This window comes from Mercenaria mercenaria, chromosome 6 (genome assembly GCF_021730395.1).
Source record: "Mercenaria mercenaria strain notata chromosome 6, MADL_Memer_1, whole genome shotgun sequence".
Classification (NCBI taxonomy): Eukaryota; Metazoa; Mollusca; class Bivalvia; order Venerida; family Veneridae; genus Mercenaria; species Mercenaria mercenaria.
The window spans coordinates 53,502,988-53,526,713 of record NC_069366.1 but is presented as its reverse complement, the minus strand read 5'-3'; the positions used below and the strand labels follow the sequence as shown (position 1 = coordinate 53,526,713).

At 37.2% G+C, this 23,726-nt stretch overlaps 1 protein-coding gene across 4 annotated transcripts in view; it reads right to left on the bottom strand.

The window, feature by feature from the left end:
- Positions 1-23,726, bottom strand: part of LOC128557743 (solute carrier family 12 member 6-like) — a 127,824-nt gene that overhangs the window by 15,170 nt on the left and 88,928 nt on the right. For all 4 annotated transcript variants that reach the window (XM_053545916.1, XM_053545917.1, XM_053545915.1 and 1 more), the window contains 8 exons: positions 22,561-22,659; positions 21,031-21,088; positions 19,290-19,408; positions 18,543-18,717; positions 9,295-9,393; positions 8,380-8,499; positions 7,139-7,243; positions 4,816-4,904 (listed from right to left, as the gene is read on the bottom strand). In XM_053545916.1, the coding sequence (XP_053401891.1) occupies positions 4,816-4,904; positions 7,139-7,243; positions 8,380-8,499; positions 9,295-9,393; positions 18,543-18,717; positions 19,290-19,408; positions 21,031-21,088; positions 22,561-22,659 (864 nt within the window). The remainder of the gene's footprint in view (positions 1-4,815; positions 4,905-7,138; positions 7,244-8,379; positions 8,500-9,294; positions 9,394-18,542; positions 18,718-19,289; positions 19,409-21,030; positions 21,089-22,560; positions 22,660-23,726) is intronic.

Here is a 23,726-nt window from a genome sequence, read left to right as displayed (position 1 = left end):
TTCAATAAATGCTTGATGCCCCCGATGGCATCCTTGTCGATTCAAAGCAACCTAAGTCCAAAATGAGGTCAAGGTCAAACTGAGGTCAGGTGATGTTTGAAGATGAGGAATGGTCACAGGTTTCATCTGTATTAGTATCAATTCATTCTTGTAAGCGGTATTAATGCTAGACGAAACGGTCCCATTTGGTTAACCAAGAGATGGCCCATATAAAGCAACCTAAGTCCAAAATGAGGTCAAGGTAAAGGTCAAACTGAGGTCAGGTTATGTTTGAAGATGAGGAATGGTCACAGGATACATCTGTATTAGTATCAATTCATTCTTGTAAGAGATGGCCTATATAAAGCAACCTAAGTCCAAAATGAGGTCAAGGTCAAGGTCAAACTGAGGTCAGGTGATGTCTGAAGATGAGGAATGTTCACAGGTTACATCTGCATTAGTATCAAGTCATTCTAGTAAGTGGTATTGACGCTAGACGAAACGGTCCCATTTGGTTAACCGTGTACGGATGGACGAACCAACAGACGGACAGGACGATCACTATATGCCTCCCGCATCAGTAGATGCATAAAACAAGAGCACCGCCTTGCGGGTGCTGACGCTCATCTGATTTTTTTGTGTAATAGAAATATTGTCCTACCCATGATTTTCTAAGTCTAAAAAGGGCCATCATTCTTGCAAAAAGCAGGATAGAGTTATGTTTCTTGATGTACAGTGTCCACTTATGATGGTGAAAAACTGTTGCAAGTTTTAAAGCTTTGATAGTTTATGAGAAAAGTTGACTTAAACATAATACTCAACCAAGAAAATGATTTTCTAAGTCCAAAAGGGGCAATAATTATTGCAAAAAGCAGGATGGAGTTATGTTGCTTGCTGTACAGGGTCAGCTTATGATGGTGAACAAGTGTTGCAAGTTTCAAAGCAATAGCTTTGATAGTTTAAGAGAAAAAGTTGACCTAAACATAAAACTTAACCAAGAAACCTGATATTTTCTAAGTCCAAAAGGGGCCATAAATCTTGCAAAAAGCAGGACGGAGTTATGTTTCTTGCTATACAGGGTCAACTTATGATGGTGAACAAGAGTTGCAAGTTTTAAAGCAATAGCTTTGATAGTTTAGGATAAAAGCTGACCTAAACATAAAACTTAACCAAGAAAACTGATTTTCTAAGTCCAAAAGGGGCCATAAATCTTGCAAAAAGCAAGATGGAGTTATGTTTCTTGATGTACAGGGTCTGTTTATGATGGTGAACAAGTATTCCAAGTTTCAAAGCAATAGCTTTGATAGTTTAGGAGAAAAGTTGACCTAAACATAAAACTTAACCAAGAAATCTGATATTTTCTAAGTACAAAAGGGGCCATAAATCTTGCAAAAAGCAAGATGGAGTTATGTTTCTTGCTATACAGGGTCAGCTTATGATGGTGAACAAGTATTCCAAGTTTCAAAGCAATAGCTTTGATAGTTTAGGAGAAAAGCTGACCTAAACATAAAACTTAACCAGGCAACGCCGACGCCGACGCCGACAACCGCTCAAGTGATGACAATAACTCATCATTTTTTTTCAAAAAATCAGATGAGCTAAAAATCATTATACAGTATACTGTACAGTGGGTTATATTCACAGTGCCAAATGTTCGCTCTTTTTGAAGAGTTTTGAATTCACAGTGTCTAAATTTCGCAGAAACTACCTTGACCGCGAATTATAAACCTTGGTTGTTAACAACAGAAGGGGCGGTCTCTCTTCCTAGACATGCAAATAATAATAAATATGCAAATTCTGAGGTAGATTGAAAATGACCTAGTTTTTGAAGGCACGTGACCCAGTTTCGAACTTGACCTAGATATCATCAAGATGAACATTCTGACCAACTTTCATAAAGATCCCATGAAAAATGTGACCTCTAGAGTGGTCACAAGCAAAAGTTTACGGACTGACGCACGCACGCACGGACGACGGACGCTGCGCGATCACAAAAGCTCACCTCATCACTTTGTGACAGGTGAGCTAAAAACAAAACCAATAATGCCGATGAGTAAAGTCTGTAATTGAGTGGTCAGCCTTGGTGAAATGTGTATATTTGCTGTAACAAAAAATCGCGGTGTTTAGATTTCACGCTGTCAGTGTTGACCACGAATATAGCGAATATTAAACCTCCACGAATATAACCCGCTATACAGTATGTCAGATTGTACATTTTTTTTTACATGAGGGAACACAAACAAATGAGAAATAAGAATTAAGCATTTCCTACATATCCTATTTATGCCTCTCATCAACAAATCTATCAATCAAACACAGCTTTTAATTAACTAGAACTTCCCCACACTTTTTAATTAACCCTTAGCCTGCTGGCGGCAAGTGATTCTGCCTTTGCGACCAGTGCAGACCAAGATCAGCCTGCACATCCGTGCAGTCTGATCATGGTCTGCACTGTTCGCTATTCAGTCAGTAAGTTTTTAGTAAACACCCCTTCAAATGATAAATGGTACTGCCCAAATTGGAAGATGAACCAGTCCATTAAAGAAATATAGCAGGTGAAATTACAAAATTTAATATACTGTTCCGCTTGACTAACATGATCCTAATAGGTCAACCTTTACTGTCCACCTTAGCTAGGTTGATCAGTAGCTCTGTAATTGGCAAAAACAAATTTAATCCAAATGTTATCAAACTTGGGGAAAATGATCCATTCAGACTAAATTTGACTGCAAGAAAGTTGATTAGAAGAGTTTATTCAATCGACTCATGTTTGACTGCAGTTTTATTTCTATACTTAAATTCTTGCAGAAGATTTTCTGACAAGACAAATTCTAAATATGTCTGGGTTTTTGAACGGTTTTACATGAAGCAGAACAACAGTAAAGTAAAGCAATATCACCAAAATGAACCAAATGATCGGAGAAAAATATCTCAAAACCCTGATCTTATTTCCTTTATACTCGAAAAAAGTGCAACTAATAACTGACAATATATGATTTCACCACTTTAATTATGGATTTAATTTATGTTTTTGACCAATTTAACTAATCTTAATCATCAATCTGTCAAAGTGCCAAGGGAATGAGCTGAATAGTTTAAAGACTTTCTATACTGTAAAATCGTTTAATTTCGTGGGCATAAAATTTCGTGGTTTTGGTCAAAACGGCAAATTCGTGGGAATATGAATTTGTGGATATCAACTTTTGAACATAAAATTTATGCAAATTTTACTTGTTTGTTGGGATTAAATTTCGTGGATTGATTCAACCACGAAATCCACGAAAATTAGTCCCCCACAAATATTAATGATTTCACAGTATTCAGCTTTGGCATCTGTTAAATGCAGGCAGAATCATTTGTTCAATTTTAGAGGTGTCCATCCAAGGATGCTAAGTTGATGAAGATCCTTTAAGAAACGAGAAGAAGTTGCCTAAAGGTTTTCCATTTTTTTGTTGGCTCTAATGGCCAGTAAAAGCAATTATGTCGAATTTTACTGAAAAATCTGAGAAAGCCATGCCAGCATAACAAACAAGAGCTGTCGGAGGACAGCAACGCTCGACTATTCAACAGCCTTGTCAATTGAATGAATACAAAAGTTGAAAAAGGGGCATAATTTTGTAAAATGCAAAGTAGAGGTATTGAACCTCTGTACTGCATGTCATATCATGACAGAGAACAAGTGTGTGAAGTTTCAATCCTTTCCAATTTGTGGATACTGAGATACCAGCTTACATACAAAAACTTAACAAAAAACTGCTAAGTCAAAGGGGCATAATTTTGTAAAAATGCCAAGTAGAGTTATGGGACCTTCACAGTGCATGTTAGATCATGACAGTGAACAAGTGTGTGAAGTTTCAATCCATTCCAATTAGTGGATACTGAGATATCAGATTACATAAAAAAATTTCACCAAAAACTGCTAAGTCGAAAAAGGGGCATAATTTTGAAAAAAAAGAGAGTAGAGTTATGGGACTTGCTTAGTGCATGTCAGATCATGATAGTGAACAAGTATGTGAAGTTTCAATCCATTCCCATTAGTAAGTACTGAGATACTAGCTTACATACAAAACCTTAACCAAAAATTTCTAAGTCGAAAAAGGGGCATAATTTTGTAAAAAAGCAAAATAGAGTTATGGAACCTGTGCAATGTAGATTAGTTCATCACAGTGAATAAGTGTGTGAAGTTTCAATCCATTCCCACAAGTGGTTACTGAGTTACCAGCTTACATACAAAACCTTAACCAAAAATTTCTAAGTCGAAAAAGGGGCATAATTTTGTAAAAAAGCAAAATAGAGTTATGGAACCTGTGCAATGTAGATTAGTTCATCACAGTGAATAAGTGTGTGAAGTTTCAATCCATTCCCACAAGTGGTTACTGAGTTACCAGCTTACATACAAAACCTTAACCAAAAATTTCTAAGTCGAAAAAGGGGCATAATTTTGTAAAAAAGCAAAATTGAGTTATGGAACCTGTGCAATGTAAGTCAGTTTGTCACAGTGAATAAGTGTGTGAAGTTTCAATCCATTCCCACAAGTGGTTACTGAGATACCAGCTTACATACAAAACCTTAACCAAAATTGGGACGCGGACGCGGACGCAGACGCCGACGCCGACGCCGACGCATGGGCGAGTGCAATAGCTCACTATTCTATGAATAGTCGAGCTAAAAACAAATATGGTGTAACTATGTAGTTTCAGAGAAGATGTATAAGTAACAATGTTTACTCCGGAAAATGAATACCAGACCATCCCTCTATACCAATAACTCAGACTGAACCTTTGAATCAGGTACTTTTCCAGCAAGTAATTTTACATTAAAGAATGAAATACAAACCAGCTTTTAATTGTGAGGCAAACTCCACCATTTTGGAATATTTTGGCTGAAGCTCATCATCCAGTTTAAATAGCACTAACAACTGAGGTCTGAAGTCAGAGATGGTTAATACAAACACAGTGTTTTAACTCAGTACAAACTGTTTAGAAAACTGTACTATTAATGTTATGCTGAAATATTATCGACTTGACACAGCGGTTGACTGTATCTACATTTTTAGACAACATAGTTTACAAATCCAGGCTGAATGCAGTACTATAGTAAGTCCTGAGTTATGTCAGTATTGCATTCAATCCTTGATAATGAGAAAATTACATGATGTTTGAAATATTCATACTATTTTTTAAGGAATATACCATCTAAAAGCAAAAAGAACCCAAATGTTTGCTAAGTGTGGTAAAGTCTACAGCAGCTGTTTTCGAAGCAAGTTCTGTATATTAACAAATAAGAAAAATAAAGATGATGACAGCAGCTGGTGAAAATATAAAACCTCTGTCAAGCCAAGAAATGCAAACATAAGTATCAAGTATCATTGCAAACACACAGTATATAAAGAAATTATATTATATTGGCAAGCTCTGAAGACAAAATGTGAAAAAAAGTATTCACCATTAACATGAAATAGAATCCTTGGTACTATGAGTTGTTATTGGTGTCCAAATTAAAATGAAATACAGTGAATTTGTTTGTTTGTTTTGAGTTTAGCGCCAGTTTTCAACAGTATTTCATTTATATAACAGAAGCAGTTAACCTAACCAGTATTCCTGGATCCTGTACCAGAACTAAACTGTTTTCTGCATGTAAATGCCAACTTCTCCACATAATTCAGAGGTGGAGGATAAATGGTTTCAGACACAATGTCTTTTATCAAACTCACCTGCGGATCAAACTCGTAACCCTAAAATCAGTAAGAGCTGTGCTCTCTCTACTTATTTTTCAGCAGTATTTCAATTAAACACAATCCAGTAACATAGCTATTGTTTCTCTGCATGCAACTGACAATTTCTCCACATGATACAAGAGGTGGAGGACAAAGACTTTAGAGGCACTGTCTTAGTCACTCAAAAATAGAGAATATGTCTCGCCCAAGATTCAAAACTTTAACATCTTCACTGTAATTCATGTTCTCTACCTATCAGCCTCATAGAGAAGCCAACTACAGAGAAAGATATATGAGCCGCGCCATGAGAAAACCAACATAGTGGCTTTGCGACCAGCATGGATCCAGACCAGCCTGCGCATCCGCGCAGTCTTGTCAGGATCCATGCTGTTCGCTTTTAAAGCCTATTGGAATTGGAGAAACTGTTAGTGAACAGCATGGATCCTAACCAGACTGCGCGGATGCGCAGGCTGGTCTGGATCCATGCTGGTCGCAAAGCCACTTTGTTGGTTTTCCCATGGCCCGGCTTATATATAACAACAATGTAAGTCTAGAACAAAAACAGACAGAATGATTGTCTGGTAAATAAATATTCTGAAATAGTCAATAACTGACAACCTTAAAATCCTGTTCTTCAGCTACATAAGATTTTATGACGTCTGTACATGGTTATTTATCTTAACAACATACTCATTTCTTAAATCTGTGTGCCAATCAGTCAAAGAGCATTTTATCTAAACTTAGAAAATATCTCCAGAAATCTTGCAAAATAACAAAGATTTGTAGCTTTTACTTTAATCTTTGAAACAATTTATCTGAAGTTTTTTACTTAATATATAATGGGCTAATGGATATTTTTTAAAAGAAATGCACAGCACTAGTTAATCATTAGTCATGTTTTGCTGATTAAATTTTCAAAGAGTGTTAGAAAGTAATTACAGATCTTGTTTAAATCAACACAACAGAAACAGTTACAAATATATTTGTGTCCTCGGTTATAAATTTGGGTTCGGAATTCTGGGTTTTAAAACCAAATTTGGAAAACCAGTCTCAAAACCCAGTAATTTGATTGGCTACGGCTGAGCATAAATTTGAAATTGACCACTGACATAATATGAGCCGTGCCATGAGAAAACCAATATAGTGGCTTTGTGACCAGCATGGATCCAGACCAGCCTGCACATCCGCGCAGTCTGGTCAGGATCCATGCTGTTCGCTTTCAAAGCCTATTGCATTTAGAGAAACTGTTAGCGAACAGCATGGATCCTGACCAGACTGTGCAGATGCGCAGGCTGGTCTGGATCCATGCTGGTCGCAAAGCCACTATGTCTGTTTTCTCATGGTGCGGCTCATATTGTGTTCTTAGACTGGTCTCCAAACTGAAGATTTTTTTTACAATTTTTGAAGCCAAGAGCTGAAGATGAAATAGAAATATTATGGTACCTCCAATTTTTGGTATGTGGTGGCCCCTGTTGGACCCTCAGTAGAGAGTACCTGGCTGCTGACATGGCCAGACCTCTGATCCCATCTCCCCATTCTTTCTCAGCACTGAAAGGTCAAGGTCATAATGTTATATTTAATTTAACTCTACTTCTATAAGGCCAAAACTAATCAACTGCTCCATTATCATCCCAAACTAACTGTTTTTCAAGCCACCTGACCCACTTTTACTTAAAAAAAATAGTAACTGCAAAAGTCTGTTTATAATGTTTCAATTCACTAACTTCTTCTCAGTATTTTATTCGCCATGGCACTATTTGAGTAATATATTTTCACTACTTTCCTGAATTTCTGATCAGTATGAACTACTTCAATGAAAGAAATTAACTTCTACACATAGAACGGGTGTAGGTCTGATGGTGAGGTTATGCAGGTTTGATGAACCTCACCTAAAACGAACTAAGTCATAAGTATGCCGTTAAAAGTTTTAAAAATTCTTATTTTGTACAACTATGATACATGTAACTCATTGTTTTAGATGACATTTACATAAAATTTCTCATTTCTCCTGGTTACACCACTAATATCAGAAGTTTTTAACACAATATTAAAACTGCTGCAGACACAACTCAGCTATCTTTGGCAAATGTATTGCATTAGTTTGGTATTAGGTTTTGACACACTGACAAAACAGATAAGACTTTTAATCAGTATATGTGCTCAAATAAAGTAATAACATCTATCAAAATCAATCAAATTTAGTTGTAGTTACTAAGAAATATCAGATCTATGAAGTTCCACCTTGTCTTTAATGAATTCATGAACTTTCATTGAAAAGAAATCAAACTGTGTTTCTTCCAAGACAAAGACACTTCATTTATTTTGATCAGAAAAGGTTTCAATCAAAATTTATTTCATACACTCAAAAACCTCAGATCTGTACAAACCAAAAAAAAAAGAAACAGCACGAGAACTGGCCCCATGTTCACAAAACATTTTCAGTCTCAGGTGAGTTTGAGTTTGAAATTTTACTATCAATCTTACCTAAACTTCAAGATTAAATTTCAATTGATATTGACCATCGAGATGAAATAGTCACTTGAAAATAGTTATTAACTTAAAATTAAATTTTTAACATGCAATTTAGATATAAATGACAAAGAAATTTAATTATCAAACTCAGCTGAGACCGAAAAATGTTTTGTGAACACTGGGCCTGGACATTTGATATAAATGCAACCTACCCTTTATATTCAATGTACTTGTAGACAAAAGCAGCTATAGCCATAGCAGTGATAGCGTAGTACCAACTGGATATAAACATCAGAACTACACACAGTGCTAGACCAATTAATGATAAAATCCTAAAAAACAAGAAACATAAATATTATATAAAATCAATATAAATATATCTATAAATATTCTGAGTAAATATGATTAGGACTTCTTCAGATATGAAAGCGCTAAAGAATAAACACAGTGATATTTGGTATTTTTGATAAATCAAGGGCACATAACTCTGGATTTTCTACTCCAAACTGGCCTACTATAAACTGTTAATAAGATTTTATAGACATATACATTCTGTATAAATAGGATTGGTGAAGAAATAATGGAGCTAGACTATAAACATATTGAAACATAGCTTTTTTTTTCAAAGGACTAATCAATCCTACAGTTTCATTTAAAGCCGGTCAGTAGTATAGGAGAAAAAGTCTGAACAACATTTATTAAAATACAATAATTCAGGGGTCATAACCCTGTCAAGAAAAAATCAACATGACAATGCTGATGACATTCAAAACTAGCTTTGGTACCAAAACTTTCTACAAAGTTTGGCTGAAATCCCACCAATAGTTTAAGACAAGTAGTTCAAACTTTTGTAACACATGGACAGACAGATGGACAAACCGACCACCTAACAGACAGCATAGTATACTTGGGGAGGCATAATAATTTGGTTTGAACTCAGTGGTAGAACTTGAACCTTGCTAAAACTTGAACCTTTCTAGAAAGTTTGGTTGAAAACTCGCTGGTAGTTTCAGAGAAGTAGTCTGGACAAACTTTTGTAAAAGATGGACAGACAGACAGACGGAAAAACTGAAGTCATAGAAAGCAATATATACATGAGGAGACAAAATAATTGGGTCTGAACTCACCAGTGGTAGAACTTGAACCTTGGTCTCCAACTCGGAGTTCTTAACAGAGTCTGTAATGCGCACGCCATGTTCACAAAGCCATAACACATCAGGAAAAACCTTAAAATGGACAAAATATAAAATCATTTTAAACATGGACTGAAAATGTCCAAATTAAAAACAGCAGCTGAAATCATCAGTATTTCAAGATTTAAAACACTCATCATCATTAATGAGCCGTGCCATGAGAAAACCAACATAGTGGGTTTGCAACCAGCATTGATCCAGGCCAGCCTGCGCATCCGTGCAGTCTGGTCAGGCTCCATGCTGTTCGCTTTTAAAGCCTATTGGAATTGGAGAAACTGTTAGCGAACAGCATGGATCCTGACCAGACTGCGTGGATGCGCAGGCTGGTCTGGATCCATGCTGGTCGCAAACCCACAATGTTGGTTTTCTCATGGCACGGATCATTTTTGTTTTGTTAAGAATGTAAGAATGCTGCTAAATTTACAATGCTTTTAAAACCTGTAGCAGCTTATTTCTTTGCAAAGTTTCATTAAAGTCAGTACTAAATAAAAACAATTGCAACAAATGAAGTAGATGCCCACTGGCAACATGTCGAGCCCACCAGTTGTCAAATGGACTAACAGCACCAAGTTTTAACCTTTGACCTCTAAGTATGACCTTGACCTTTGAGGTAGGGGCCTGGGAGTTGCATGTGACACTCTGTCTCATTGAGGCAAACATCTATGCCAAATAAAAAAAAGATTGCTTTATGCATGGCAAAGTTACAGCCCGGACAAGCTCTTAAATTACCTTTGAAACAAAGTGTGACCTTGACCTTCGAGATGTGGACCCGAGGTTTGCGCACAACACTCAGCCTCATAGAGGTGAACATTTACACCAAAGAAAAAAAAAAGATTACTCCATAATTATCAGAAGTTATGGCCTGGACAAGCTCTAAAATGACCTTTGACCCCAAACTGTGACCTTGACCTTTGAGACAGGAACCTAGGGTTTGCACTTGATACTCTGTCTCATTGAGTTTAACATTTATGCCAAATATAAACAAGGTTCCTCAATGCATGTCAAAGTTATGGGCTGGACAAGATCTGACATGACATTTGACCTCCAACTTTGACCTTGACTTTTGAGATAGGAACCTGGGGTTTGCCCATGACACTCAGTCTCACTGAGGTTAACATTCATGCCAAATGTGAACAATATTGCTCCATGTATGTCAAAGTTATGGTCCGGACAAACAAATCCCGACGCACACGCTGACGGGTGGATGCACGCATGCACATACACCGAACAGCCATTTGAACAACTATGTCTTCGCTTCCGCTAGTGGGCTCGACAAAAATAGTATCTTAAAAGTTTAACTTTCAGGATCTGTACACTTCTGACAACTAGCCAAACATTTCATTATCTAAGCTTACAGACATAAAACTGTCATCAGAAAAAAGATTTTATAGCAGATATCTATTTACTGTCTCTTTTAAGTCTCTGATAATTGCCTATATACAGAAAATCTGTGTTTATTATCTAAGTTACAATACAGACGAGATCATTGATGAAAGAAAGAAAGTTCTGAATAAATCCTGATAACAAGCATTATTTATGAGCAAACTGTTTTTTGTTTTCTTAAAGACTTCAAGTCATACAGAATAATTATTCTTTCACATGTAAATTAGTGTCCTTACATCAAGAATTTCAGACTTAATGAAAGACATAAAAACTTTCATTCTCTCAAGCTTGGTTTGTTTCCAATGTATCAATTCTGCTTGACATGCAGAAATGTTGTAAGTTTTAAGATGAAAGTAGATATCTGCTAAATTGTAGAATACTTTAAAACTTGTCAAAAAATATTGTAAACAATAAACAAGAGCTGTCAGTGGACAGCGCGCTCGACTATTCTCAGTGTTTGATAATGTAATATAAGCTATGAGTAAAACTATAACATTACAATAAGCATATTCTAAGTCGAAAAGGGATCATAATTCAGTCAAAATGCTTGATAGAGTTGCCTCCTCCTTTTTACAGACTGGGGTCATGATGGTAAACAAGTATGCAAAATATATTAAAGCAATATCTCAATGGACTTTGAAAATATTTGGGGTGGTACGCAAACTTTTAACATTTGTGTGACGCTCACGCTAACGCTGACGCCGGGGCAAGTAGGATAGCTCCCCTATTCTTCGAATAGTCGATCTAACAAGAGCACCGCCTTGCGGGTGCTGACGCTCATCTGATTTTTTTTGTATAATAGAAATATTGTCCTACCCATGATTTTCTAAGTCTAAAAAGGGCCATCACTCTTGCAAAAAGCAGGATAGAGTTATGTTTCTTGAGGTACAGTGTCCACTTATGATGGTGAAAAACTGTTGCAAGTTTTAAAGCAATAGCTTTGATAGTTTATGAGAAAAGTTGTTTTAAACATAATATTCAACCAAGAAAATGATTTTTCTAAGTCCAAAAGGGGCAATAATTATTGCAAAAAGCAGGATGGAGTTATGTTGCTTGCTGTACAGGGTCAGCTTATGATGGTGAACAAGAGTTGCAAGTTTTAAAGCAATAGCTTTGATAGTTTAGAGAAAAAGTAGACCTAAACATAAAACTTAACCAAGAAATCTGATATTTTCTAAGTCCAAAAGGGGCCATAAATCTTGCAAAAAGCAGGATGGAGTTATGTTCTTGCTGTACAGGGTCAGCTTATGATGGTGAACAAGTGTTGCAAGTTTTAAAGGAATAGCTTTGATAGTTTAGGATAAAAGCTGACCTAAACATAAAACTTAACCAAGAAAACTGATTTTCTAAGTCCAAAAGGGGCAATAATTCTTGCAAAAAGCAAGATGGAGTTATGTTTCTTGACGTACAGGGTCTGCTTATGATGGTGAACAAGTATTCCAAGTTTCAGAGCAAAAGCTTTGATAGTTTAGGAGAAAAGTTGACCTAAACATAAAACTTAACCAAGAAATCTGATATTTTCTAAGTACAAAAGGGGCCATAAATCTTGCAAAAAGCAAGATGGAGTTATGTTTCTTGCTATACAGGGTCAGCTTATGATGGTGAACAAGTATTCCAAGTTTCAAAGCAATAGCTTTGATAGTTTAGGAGAAAAGCTGACCTAAACATAAAACTTAACCAGGCAACGCCGACGCCGACGCCGACAACCGCTCAAGTGATGACAATAACTCATCATTTTTTTTCAAAAAATCAGATGAGCTAAAAAAGAGTGAAAGTCTGATTTTCTGATTTAGAACAAATGTAAATATTGGCTCAGAGTAACTTCAGTGAGAATGTGAAATCATTTAATTTCACCAACATGAAATTTTTTGGTCTTGGCCAAAATAGCCATTTCTTTGAATATGATTTCTTGCATTTCAACTACATAGAGGAATGGGAATTTAATTAGTTTGTTGGGGTTTAATATAAGTGATCGACTTATTCAGAAATGTCATGAAAATTTATCCTCCACAACTATTAATGATTTCACTGTATTTAGAGCAAGTCTCATTGTTGAAATAGCTGTCATTACAGCAAGGTAGGAAGCAAGCCTAATAAAATTCTAACATGGTAATAACAGTTGCCACAACATCAAGGTTGGCAGGAAGCCTCACTAACAACTTATATTGTTATAACTAGTGTCATAACATCAAGATTGGCAGCAAACCTTATTAACAACATCAAGTTTGGAAGCAAGCCTTATTTACAACTTACAGCATTATAACAGGTGCCATGACATTAAGGTTGGCAGCAAGTTTCATTAACAACTAACATTGCTACAACAGGTGCCACAACATCAAGGTTGGCAGCAAGCTTCATTAACAACTAACATTGCTACAACAGGTGCCACAACATCAAGGTTGGCAGCAAGCTTCATTAACAACTAACATTGCTACAACAGGTGCCACAACATCAAGGTTGGCAGCAAGCTTCATTAACAACTAACATTGCTACAACAGGTGCCACAACATCATGGTTGGCAGCTAGCTTCATTAACAACTTACATTGCTACAACAGGTGCCACAACATCAAGGTGGGCAGCTAGCTTCATTAACAACTAACATTGCTACAACAGGTGCCACAACATCAAGGTTGGCAGCAAGCTTCATTAACAACTAACATTGCTACAACAGGTGCCACAACATCAAGGTTGGCAGCTAGCTTCATTAACAACTTACATTGCTACAACAGGTGCCACAACATCAAGGTTGGCAGCTAGCTTCATTAACAACTTACATTGCTACAACAGGTGCCACAATATCAAGGTTGGCAGCTAGCTTCATTAACAACTAACATTGCTACAACAGGTGCCACAATATCAAGGTTGGCAGCAAGCCTTATTCATTCACAACTTACATCACTACAACACGTGCTGCAACATCAAAGTTGGCAGCAAGCCTCATTAACAACTTACATTGCTACAACAGGTGCCACAATATCAAGGTTGGCAGCAAGCCTTATTCATTCACAACTTACATCCCTATAACATGTGCTACAACATCAAAGTTGGCAGCAAGCCTCATTAACAACTTACACCGCTATAACACGTGCTACAACATCAAAGTTGGCAGTAAGCCTCATCAACAACTTACATTGCTATTACAGGTGCTACAACATCAAAGTTGGCAGCAAGCCTCATTAACAACTTATATCGTTATATCAGGAGCTACAACATCAAGGTTGGCAGCAAGCCACATTAACAACTTATATCGTTATATCAGGAGCTACAACATCAAGGTTGGCAGCAAGCCACATCAACAACTTATATCGTTATATCAGGAGCTACAACATCAAGGTTGGCAGCAAGCCACATTAACAACTTATATCGTTATATCAGGAGCTACAACATCAAGGTTGGCAGCAAGCCACATTAACAACTTACATACTTATAACAGGTGCTACAACATCAAAGTTGGCAGCAAGCCTCATCAACAACTTACATTGCTATTACAGGTGCTACAACATCAAAGTTGGCAGCAAGCCTCATCAACAACTTACATTGCTATTACAGGTGCTACAACATCAAAGTTGGCAGCAAGCCTCATTAACAACTTATATCGCTATAACAGGAGCAGCAACCTCAAGGTTTGCTGCAAGCCTCATTTACAACTTACATTGTTATAACAGGAGCTACAACATCAAGGTTAACATCAAGGTTTGCAGCAAGCCTCATTTACAACTTACATTGTTAAACAGGAGCTAACAACATCAAGGTTAACATCAAGTTTGCAGCAAGCCTCATTACAACTTACATAGTTATAACGGAGCTACAACATCAAGGTTAACATCAAGGGTTTGCAGCAAGCCTCATTTACAACTTACATTGTATAACAGGAGCTACAACATCAAGGTTAACATCAAGGTTTGCAGCAAGCCTCATTTACAACTTACATAGTTATAACAGGAGCTACAACATCAAGGTTAACATCAAGGTTTGCAGCAAGCCTCATTTACAACTTACATAGTTATAACAGGAGCTACAACATCAAGGTTGGCAGCAAGGTTTGCAGCAAGCCTCATTTACAACTTACATTGTTATAACAGGAGCTACAACATCAAGGTTGGCAGCAAGGTTTGCAGCAAGCCTCATTTACAACTTACATAGTTATAACAGGAGCTACAACATCAAGGTTTGCTGCAAGCCTCATTTACAACTTACATTGTTATAACAGGAGCTACAACATCAAGGTTTGCTGCAAGCCTCATTCACAACTTACATTGTTATAACAGGAGCTACAACATCAAGGTGGGCAGCAAGCCTCATTTACAACTTACATTGTTATAACAGGAGCTACAACATCAAGGTTTGCAGCAAGCCTCATTTACAACTTACATAGTTATAACAGGAGCTACAACATCAAGGTTAACATCAAGGTTTGCAGCAAGCCTCATTTACAACTTACATTGTTATAACAGGAGCTACAACATCAAGGTTGGCAGCAAGCCTCATTTACAACTTACATTGTTATAACAGGAGCTACAACATCAAGGTTTGCTGCAAGCCTCATTTACAACTTACATTGTTATAACAGGAGCTACAACATCAAGGTTTGCTGCAAGCCTCATTCACAACTTACATACTTATAACAGGAGCTACAACATCAAGGTGGGCAGCAAGCCTCATTTACAACTTACATACTTATAACAGGAGCTACAACATCAAGGTGGGCAGCAAGCCTCATTTACAACTTACATAGTTATAACAGGAGCTACAACATCAAGGTTTGCAGCAAGCCTCATTCACAACTTACATACTTATAACAGGAGCTACAACATCAAGGTGGGCAGCAAGCCTCATTCACAACTTACATACTTATAACAGGAGCTCCAACATCAAGGTTTGCAGCAAGCCTCATTAACAACTTACATACTTATAACAGGAGCTACAACATCAAGGTGGGCAGCAAGCCTCATTCACAACTTACATACTTATAACAGGAGCTACAACATCAAGGTGGGCAGCAAGCCTCATTTACAACTTACATCGCTATAACAGGAGCTACAACATCAAGGTGGGCAGCAAGCCTCATTCACAACTTACATACTTATAACAGGAGCTCCAACATCAAGGTTTGCAGCAAGCCTCATTAACAACTTACATACTTATAACAGGAGCTACAACATCAAGGTTTGCAGCAAGCCTCATTCACAACTTACATACTTATAACAGGAGCTCCAACATCAAGGTTTGCAGCAAGCCTCATTAACAACTTACATACTTATAACAGGAGCTACAACATCAAGGTGGGCAGCAAGCCTCATTCACAACTTACATACTTATAACAGGAGCTCCAACATCAAGGTTTGCAGCAAGCCTCATTAACAACTTACATACTTATAACAGGAGCTACAACATCAAGGTTTGCAGCAAGCCTCATTCACAACTTACATACTTATAACAGGAGCTACAACATCAAGGTGGGCAGCAAGCCTCATTCACAACTTACATACTTATAACAGGAGCTCCAACATCAAGGTTTGCTGCAAGCCTCATTAACAACTTACATCGCTATAACAGGAGCTACAACATCAAGGTGGGCAGCAAGCCTCATTTACAACTTACATAGTTATAACAGGAGCTACAACATCAAGGTTTGCAGCAAGCCTCATTCACAACTTACATACTTATAACAGGAGCTACAACATCAAGGTGGGCAGCAAGCCTCATTAACAACTTACATACTTATAACAGGAGCTACAACATCAAGGTTTGCAGCAAGCCTCATTCACAACTTACATAGTTATAACAGGAGCTACAACATCAAGGTTTGCAGCAAGCCTCATTCACACTTACATATTATAACAGGAGCTCCAACATCAAAGTTTGCAGCAAGCCTCATTCACAACTTCATTGATAACAGGAGCTACAACATCAAGGTGGGCAGCAAGCCTCCATTAACAACTTACATACTTATAACAGGAGCTTACAACATCAAGTTTGCAGCAGCCTCATTCAAACTTACATACTTATAACAGGAGCTACAACATCAAGGTGGGCAGCAGCCTCATTCACAACTTACATACTTATAACAGGAGCTCCAACATCAAGGTTGTGCATGCCTCATTAACAACTTACATCGCTTTAACAGGAGCTACAACATCAAGGTGGGCAGCAAGCCTCATTACAACTTACATAGTTATAACTGGAGTACAACATCAAGGTTTGCAGCAAGCCTCATTCACAACTTACATACTTATAACAGAGCTCCAATTCAAGGTTGCTGCAAGCCTCATTAAAACTTACATCGCTATAACAGGAGCTACAACATCAAGGTTTGCTGCAAGCCTCATTTACAAACTACATTAGTTATAACAGGAGCTACAACATCAGGTTTGCTGCAAGCCTCATTCACAACTTACATACTTAAACAGGAGCTCCAACATCAAGTTTGCAGCAAGCCTCATTTACAACTTACATACTTATAACAGGGCTCCAACATCAGGTGGGCAGCAAGCCTCATTTACAACTTACATACTTATAACAGGAGCTACAAAATCAAGGTTTGCAGCAAGCCTCATTTACAACTTACATACTTATAACAGGAGCTCCAACATCAAGGTGGGCAGCAAGCCTCATTTACAACTTACATCGCTATAACAGGAGCTACAACATCAAGGTGGGCAGCAAGCCTCATTTACAACTTACATAGTTATAACAGGAGCTACAACATCAAGGTTTGCAGCAAGCCTCATTTACAACTTACATTGTTATAACAGGAGCTACAACATCAAGGTTAACATCAAGGTTTGCAGCAAGCCTCATTCACAACTTACATACTTATAACAGGAGCTACAACATCAAGGTGGGCAGCAAGCCTCATTCACAACTTACATACTTATAACAGGAGCTACAACATCAAGGTGGGCAGCAAGCCTCATTCACAACTTACATACTTATAACAGGAGCTACAACATCAAGGTGGGCAGCAAGCCTCATTCACAACTTACATACTTATAACAGAAGCTACAACATCAAGGTTTGCAGCAAGCCTCATTTACAACTTACATTGTTATAACAGGAGCTACAACATCAAGGTTTGCTGCAAGCCTCATTTACAACTTACATTGTTATAACAGGAGCTACAACATCAAGGTTTGCAGCAAGCCTCATTTACAACTTACATACTTATAACAGGAGCTACAACATCAAGGTTTGCAGCAAGCCTCATTTACAACTTACATTGTTATAACAGGAGCTACAACATCAAGGTTTGCTGCAAGCCTCATTCACAACTTACATTGTTATAACAGGAGGTACAACATCAAGGTTTGCTGCAAGCCTCATTTACAACTTACATTGTTATAACAGGAGCTACAACATCAAGGTTTGCAGCAAGCCTCATTTACAACTTACATTGTTATAACAGGAGCTACAACATCAAGGTTTGCTGCAAGCCTCATTTACAACTTACATTGTTATAACAGGAGCTACAACATCAAGGTTTGCTGCAAGCCTCATTTACAACTTACATAGTTATAACAGGAGCTACAACATCAAGGTTTGCAGCAAGCCTCATTTACAACTTACATTGCTATAACAGGAGCTACAACATCAAGGTTTGCTGCAAGCCTCATTTACAACTTACATTGTTATAACAGGAGCTACAACATCAAGGTTTGCTGCAAGCCTCATTTACAACTTACATCGCTATAACAGGAGCTACAACATCAAGGTTTGCTGCAAGCCTCATTTACAACTTACATTGTTATAACAGGAGCTACAACATCAAGGTTTGCAGCAAGCCTCATTTACAACTTACATTGTTATAACAGGAGCTACAACATCAAGGTTGGCGATCAAGATTCCTATCTCTGATATAGCCAAAGTAAGCAACAACGCCCTAAATGGCTCTCCACGTTTTGTTGTTACAGAGAAAAAGTTGATTACTGGTATAACCCCATCCATAGCAATGGCTTGCAATAGTCTCGGAGCTCCTGAAAAATAATGAGGCATTATATTACACTTAGCAATGACAGGTCTTCAATCAGCGGCTTCAATTAAAACTGCTTTTGACATTTTCTCTCTTCAAAATAAGACAGGTTGTTATGCAATATCTGAAATATCTATGAAAGGATGAAAAGCGTATGAGCTTATGGTTTTCATTTTACTGAACAAATTGTTTTTGGTTTTAAGAAAATATTTTAATGACTGAAAATATAGCTAGGTATTCAGCAATAAATCAATTAACAAGGACTATTACTTCACAGAATTCACAAACTCACAAAAACACCTTTTCAAGATGTGCTTTATTTTACCACTGCAGTACTCTGGTACATGATACTAGACAAAGTTGCCACCTAAAAATTCAAATAACCTCATGACCTTTTTCCTCTGGGATGTATCTCATCTGCACAGGTTACATAGGCAACTGCAAGCATACCCTCCATTCATCAATTAAATAACCTAGTTTTCCAGTAAAAACTTAATTTGTACAAAATTAGATTGCTTTACAAGAAGTGTTCAGGATTTTGAATATGTTATAAAACAGATGTCTAGATAACTGTACCTGTCAGCGACTGAAGACCTGCTCCAACGGTTGACAGAAAAGAGCCAATCAGAATCACCCATTTTGTCGGCCATGCCAGGTACGCCACAACCAGCCCTCCGTTTATACTTTCTCCAAGTCTGTATTCAAAGAGATTTCATCAAATATGTAACACTTCCGACACATTTTTGAAAAATGTTTTTAACGTTTCGGTAACAACTGTATTAAATGTGAAATTGGCTGAATAATATTTGTGAGGGTTAAACTTTTGCGAAATCAAATCTTCCATAAATATCAGCCATCACATTACCTTCAAATATATGAATAACACTGTGATTTTTTTTCGCTGCAATGAAGGCTAAAGAAATATTAGAACATTAAAGATTAAATGTACATGATTACAGGATAAAAGAAGACAGCATTTGCTGTAAAACACTGAAGTGGAATCAGGAAATACTGTTTGCCAACATACAAAAAGGGCTATAATTCTAACAAAATACAGGTTAGAGTTATGGGTCTTGGCCTACATAGTCACCTAATGATGATACACAAGTGTGCAAAGTTTCAAAGCTGTAGCTCTTATAGTTTTTGAGAAAAGGTGGACCTAAACAAAACCTGAGGGCCATGATGGCCCTATATCTCTCACCAGAGTTGATCTGGCCTACTGACCTAGATTTTGACCCCACATGACCCAGTTTCGAATTTGACTTAGAGATCAACAAGGCAAACATACTGACCAAGTTTCATAAAGATTGGGTCACAAATGTGGCCTCTAGAGTGTTCACAAGCTTTTCCTTTGATTTGACCAGATGACCTAGTTTTTTTATCCCACATGACACAGATTCAAACTTGAACTATAGATCATCAAGACAAACGTTCTGACTAATCTGCAGGAGTTTCAAACTTAAATTGTGGTCTCTAGAGTGTTAACAAGGTTTTCCTTTGATCTGGCCTAGTGACCTAGTTTTTGAACCCACATGACCCAGTTTCTAAGGTGACCTAGAGAACATCAAGACAAACATTCTGACCAAGTTTCATAAAGATTAGGTCACAAATGTGGCCTCTAGAGTGTTCAAAGGCTTTTCCTGTGATCTGGCCTAGTGACCTAGTTTTTGACCCAACATGACCCAGTTTTGAACCTGACCTAGAAATCATCAAGACAAACATTTTGACCTAGTTTCATAAAGATTGAATCACAACTGTGGCCTCTAGAGTGTTCACAAGCTTTTCTTGTGATCTGGCCTAGTGACCTAGTTTTTGACCCAACATGACCAAGTTTCAAACTTGACCTAGAGATCATCAAGACACACATTCTGACAAAGTTTCATAAAGATGGGGTCATAACTGTGGCCTCTAGTGTGTTCACAAGCTTTTCCTTTGATCTGGCCTAGTGACCTAGTTTTAGATCCCACATGACCCCAGTTTCAAACTTGACCTTGAAATCATCAAGACTAACATTCTGACCAAGTTTCATAAAGACTGGGTTACAACTGTGGCCTCTAGAGTGTTCACAAGGCAAATGTTGACGAACGCCAGACAATGACCGGTCACAATAACTCACCTTGAGCACTTTGTGCTCTGGTGAGCTAAAAACCAATGCCAACACCGACACCGACGATCAAATGACAACAATACCTGGTAGATTTTTTAAGAAAAATCAGACAAGCTAACAAACATTTCTGAGAATGCAATTCTACAAACAGACATGGTGAAAATTGGATCAAAGCACAAAGCGTAGAATAAATGAGAAAGGAATACTTACTTGTCTCTGAGTAAATCTCCTTCTATTGTACCAGCAAAGAAGAATGTACATGTTACATCTAGTAAATAGTTAAGGAAAACTCTGTTTATACTGATTGTACACCAGTACTTTAGCCTGAAATGTTCCTACTTTCACATTAGTTAACTAACTGTGCTAAAAAAGATAAAGTATGACTAATAATTTTGAACCAATATCATATTTTGAGTTTAGTAAAAATGTATAGTAGATCAGATGAGTACAAGGGGGAAGTGAAATGAAAATTCTACATAAAATGTTGAGTTTAAACATTTCCACACTTAAGAATGTTATCGAAAGGGAGCTATTAATTGTTTCAAAGGGTCATATGAAAATGGCCTTGTTTATAATGTTGCTGCAACACAATCTGTGCAGTCTGATCATGATCTGCAGTGTTTGCCATTCAGTCGGTAACTTTTTGTTATGCACCCATTTTAAGAGTAAATGGTACTGTCCAAATTAAAAGAATGGACAAGTTCATTATAGAAATTTAGCAGGGTAAGAGTTAGCAGAGCAAAAATGTTAACCTATTGTTTTTTATTACCTCCCTTTATGACCCTGACCTTAATAACTTCATGTGTAAAATTGATAGTAATGCTTTTCTAACCATATAATTTGAGCCGTGCCATGAGAAAACCAACATAGTGGGTATGCGACCAGCAAGGATCCAGACCAGCCTGCGCATCCGCGCAGTCTGGTCAGGATCCATGCTGTTCGCTAACGGTTTCTCTAATTGTAATAGGCTTTGAAAGCGACCAGCATGGAGCCTGACCAGACTGCGCGGATGCGCAGGCTGGTCTGGATCCATGCTGGTCGCTTACCCACTATGTTGGTTTTCTCATGGCACGGCTCATTTGCATATTTCCTATTTGGACAGCTGTTTTATCTGCTTTCAACATAAAAATAAACTTTCCTACATTAGCTATCATCTAAGTTTGGCAGAATTCTGAACACCCCAGTCTTTGCAGAACCCTCTAATAGAAGCATAAGATAAAAACCCATAAAATTAGCATTCAACAGGAGTAAACAATTAGCATGATCAAGTCATCTGTAATTCAGTACACAGGTATCCACTTAAGACAAAAAAAAAAATCTGCCAGCTTTAAATAACATGAAACAGTCTGCATTAAAATTATTCATATACAAAAATGGCATAGAAACCAAAAAAAAACATTTTGAAATTAAAGCATTGCATCTCACTTGTGTAAATTAAACTAAAGGCGTCGCTAGATTCCTGTATAATATCCAAGTTGAAATTCTGTTATGGAAATTTGCACAATCTAGCTAGTCTTAACCTTAAGTCTGCTGGTCACAAGTGATTTTGCCTTTGCGACCAGTGCAGACCAAGATTAGCCTGCACAATTATGGTCTGCACTGTTCGCTATTCAGTCAGTAAATTTTCAGTGAACACCCCTTTGAATAGTAAGTGGTACTGCCCGAATTGGATGATTTAAAGCATAGACTTTTCCACATTATTTTATATATATATATATATATATGATACACAAAGGATACAGACAATGCTGGTAGTTGTTATTGCCGATAATGTACCAGTTGGAATTGACTTTTGTGCATCTTCAAGGTCACCTGACCTATTAGAACCTGCCATTATACCTGAAAATACAATGTTGAAAGTCATTAAAGCTGACTGTTCAAAGACGAAAATTAATAGAAATTGACAGATATGACAAGACAAAAACAGACATTAAACAGCATGTCAATGACTAAACAGAAATCAAGCGAAACATGTAATTTGTTCAACTTAGAAATCAACTAATGATAGTTTTTTATTAAGCACTGAATAATTTTTAGCCTTGAACCCCAATGTGTGAGCTTTAACTGTAAAGACCTTAGCCTCCCCACTCATAATAATTTTAATTTTATTAAAAATGTATTAAAGGAACAATATGATACTGTCTTAGTATGAAAAACATTTATGACAAGTGAGAGGAAATGAAGTCTAAGTGCATGTTATAATAAAGGGGCAGATAAACTTCTTTCGCTTTAAAGTAATTTTAGTTTAAATTAATTTTGCTCTAATATTCATATTTTCTTTCCTTGCTTTACAAAATACTCAATGCTGATAAAAGGTAACCTCTGCACATAATTTATCAGTTTGACACCAACTACAGTTTAGAGAAAGCAATCGATTTTGTTTTTTCTTAATATTTCCGCCTGCTTCTGGAAGAAGCTACAATTACTGGAGATATCATCAGCACATAAACAGCAGAAATCTGCATCAATAATGTACACTGCAGCACCTTTGATGTCACAATGTAGTCTGTCAGAAATAATTGAAGATTTACAAGATATTTGTTTCAGAGTAAGATATTTTAAGGAGTGAACATCAAAAGCAATATTTTCAGGAGTGGTATAGCCATTAGGGCAGTTATAAGATCTGGTGTTAAGGAGTGAATGCCATTTTGATCTTGCATGTCAAATAAACAAATTATGTTTTTGTTTAATTCTTTTAAATGATTTTAACCTTTAGCCTGCTGGCGGCAAGTGATTCTGCCTTTGCGACCAGTGCAGACCAAGATCAGCCTGCACATCCGTGCAGTCTGATCATGGTCTGCACTGTTCGCTATTCTGTCAGTAAATTTTCAGTGAACACCCCTTCGAATAATAAATGGTATTGCCCAAACTGAACGATGGACCAGTCCATTTTAGAAATTTAGCAG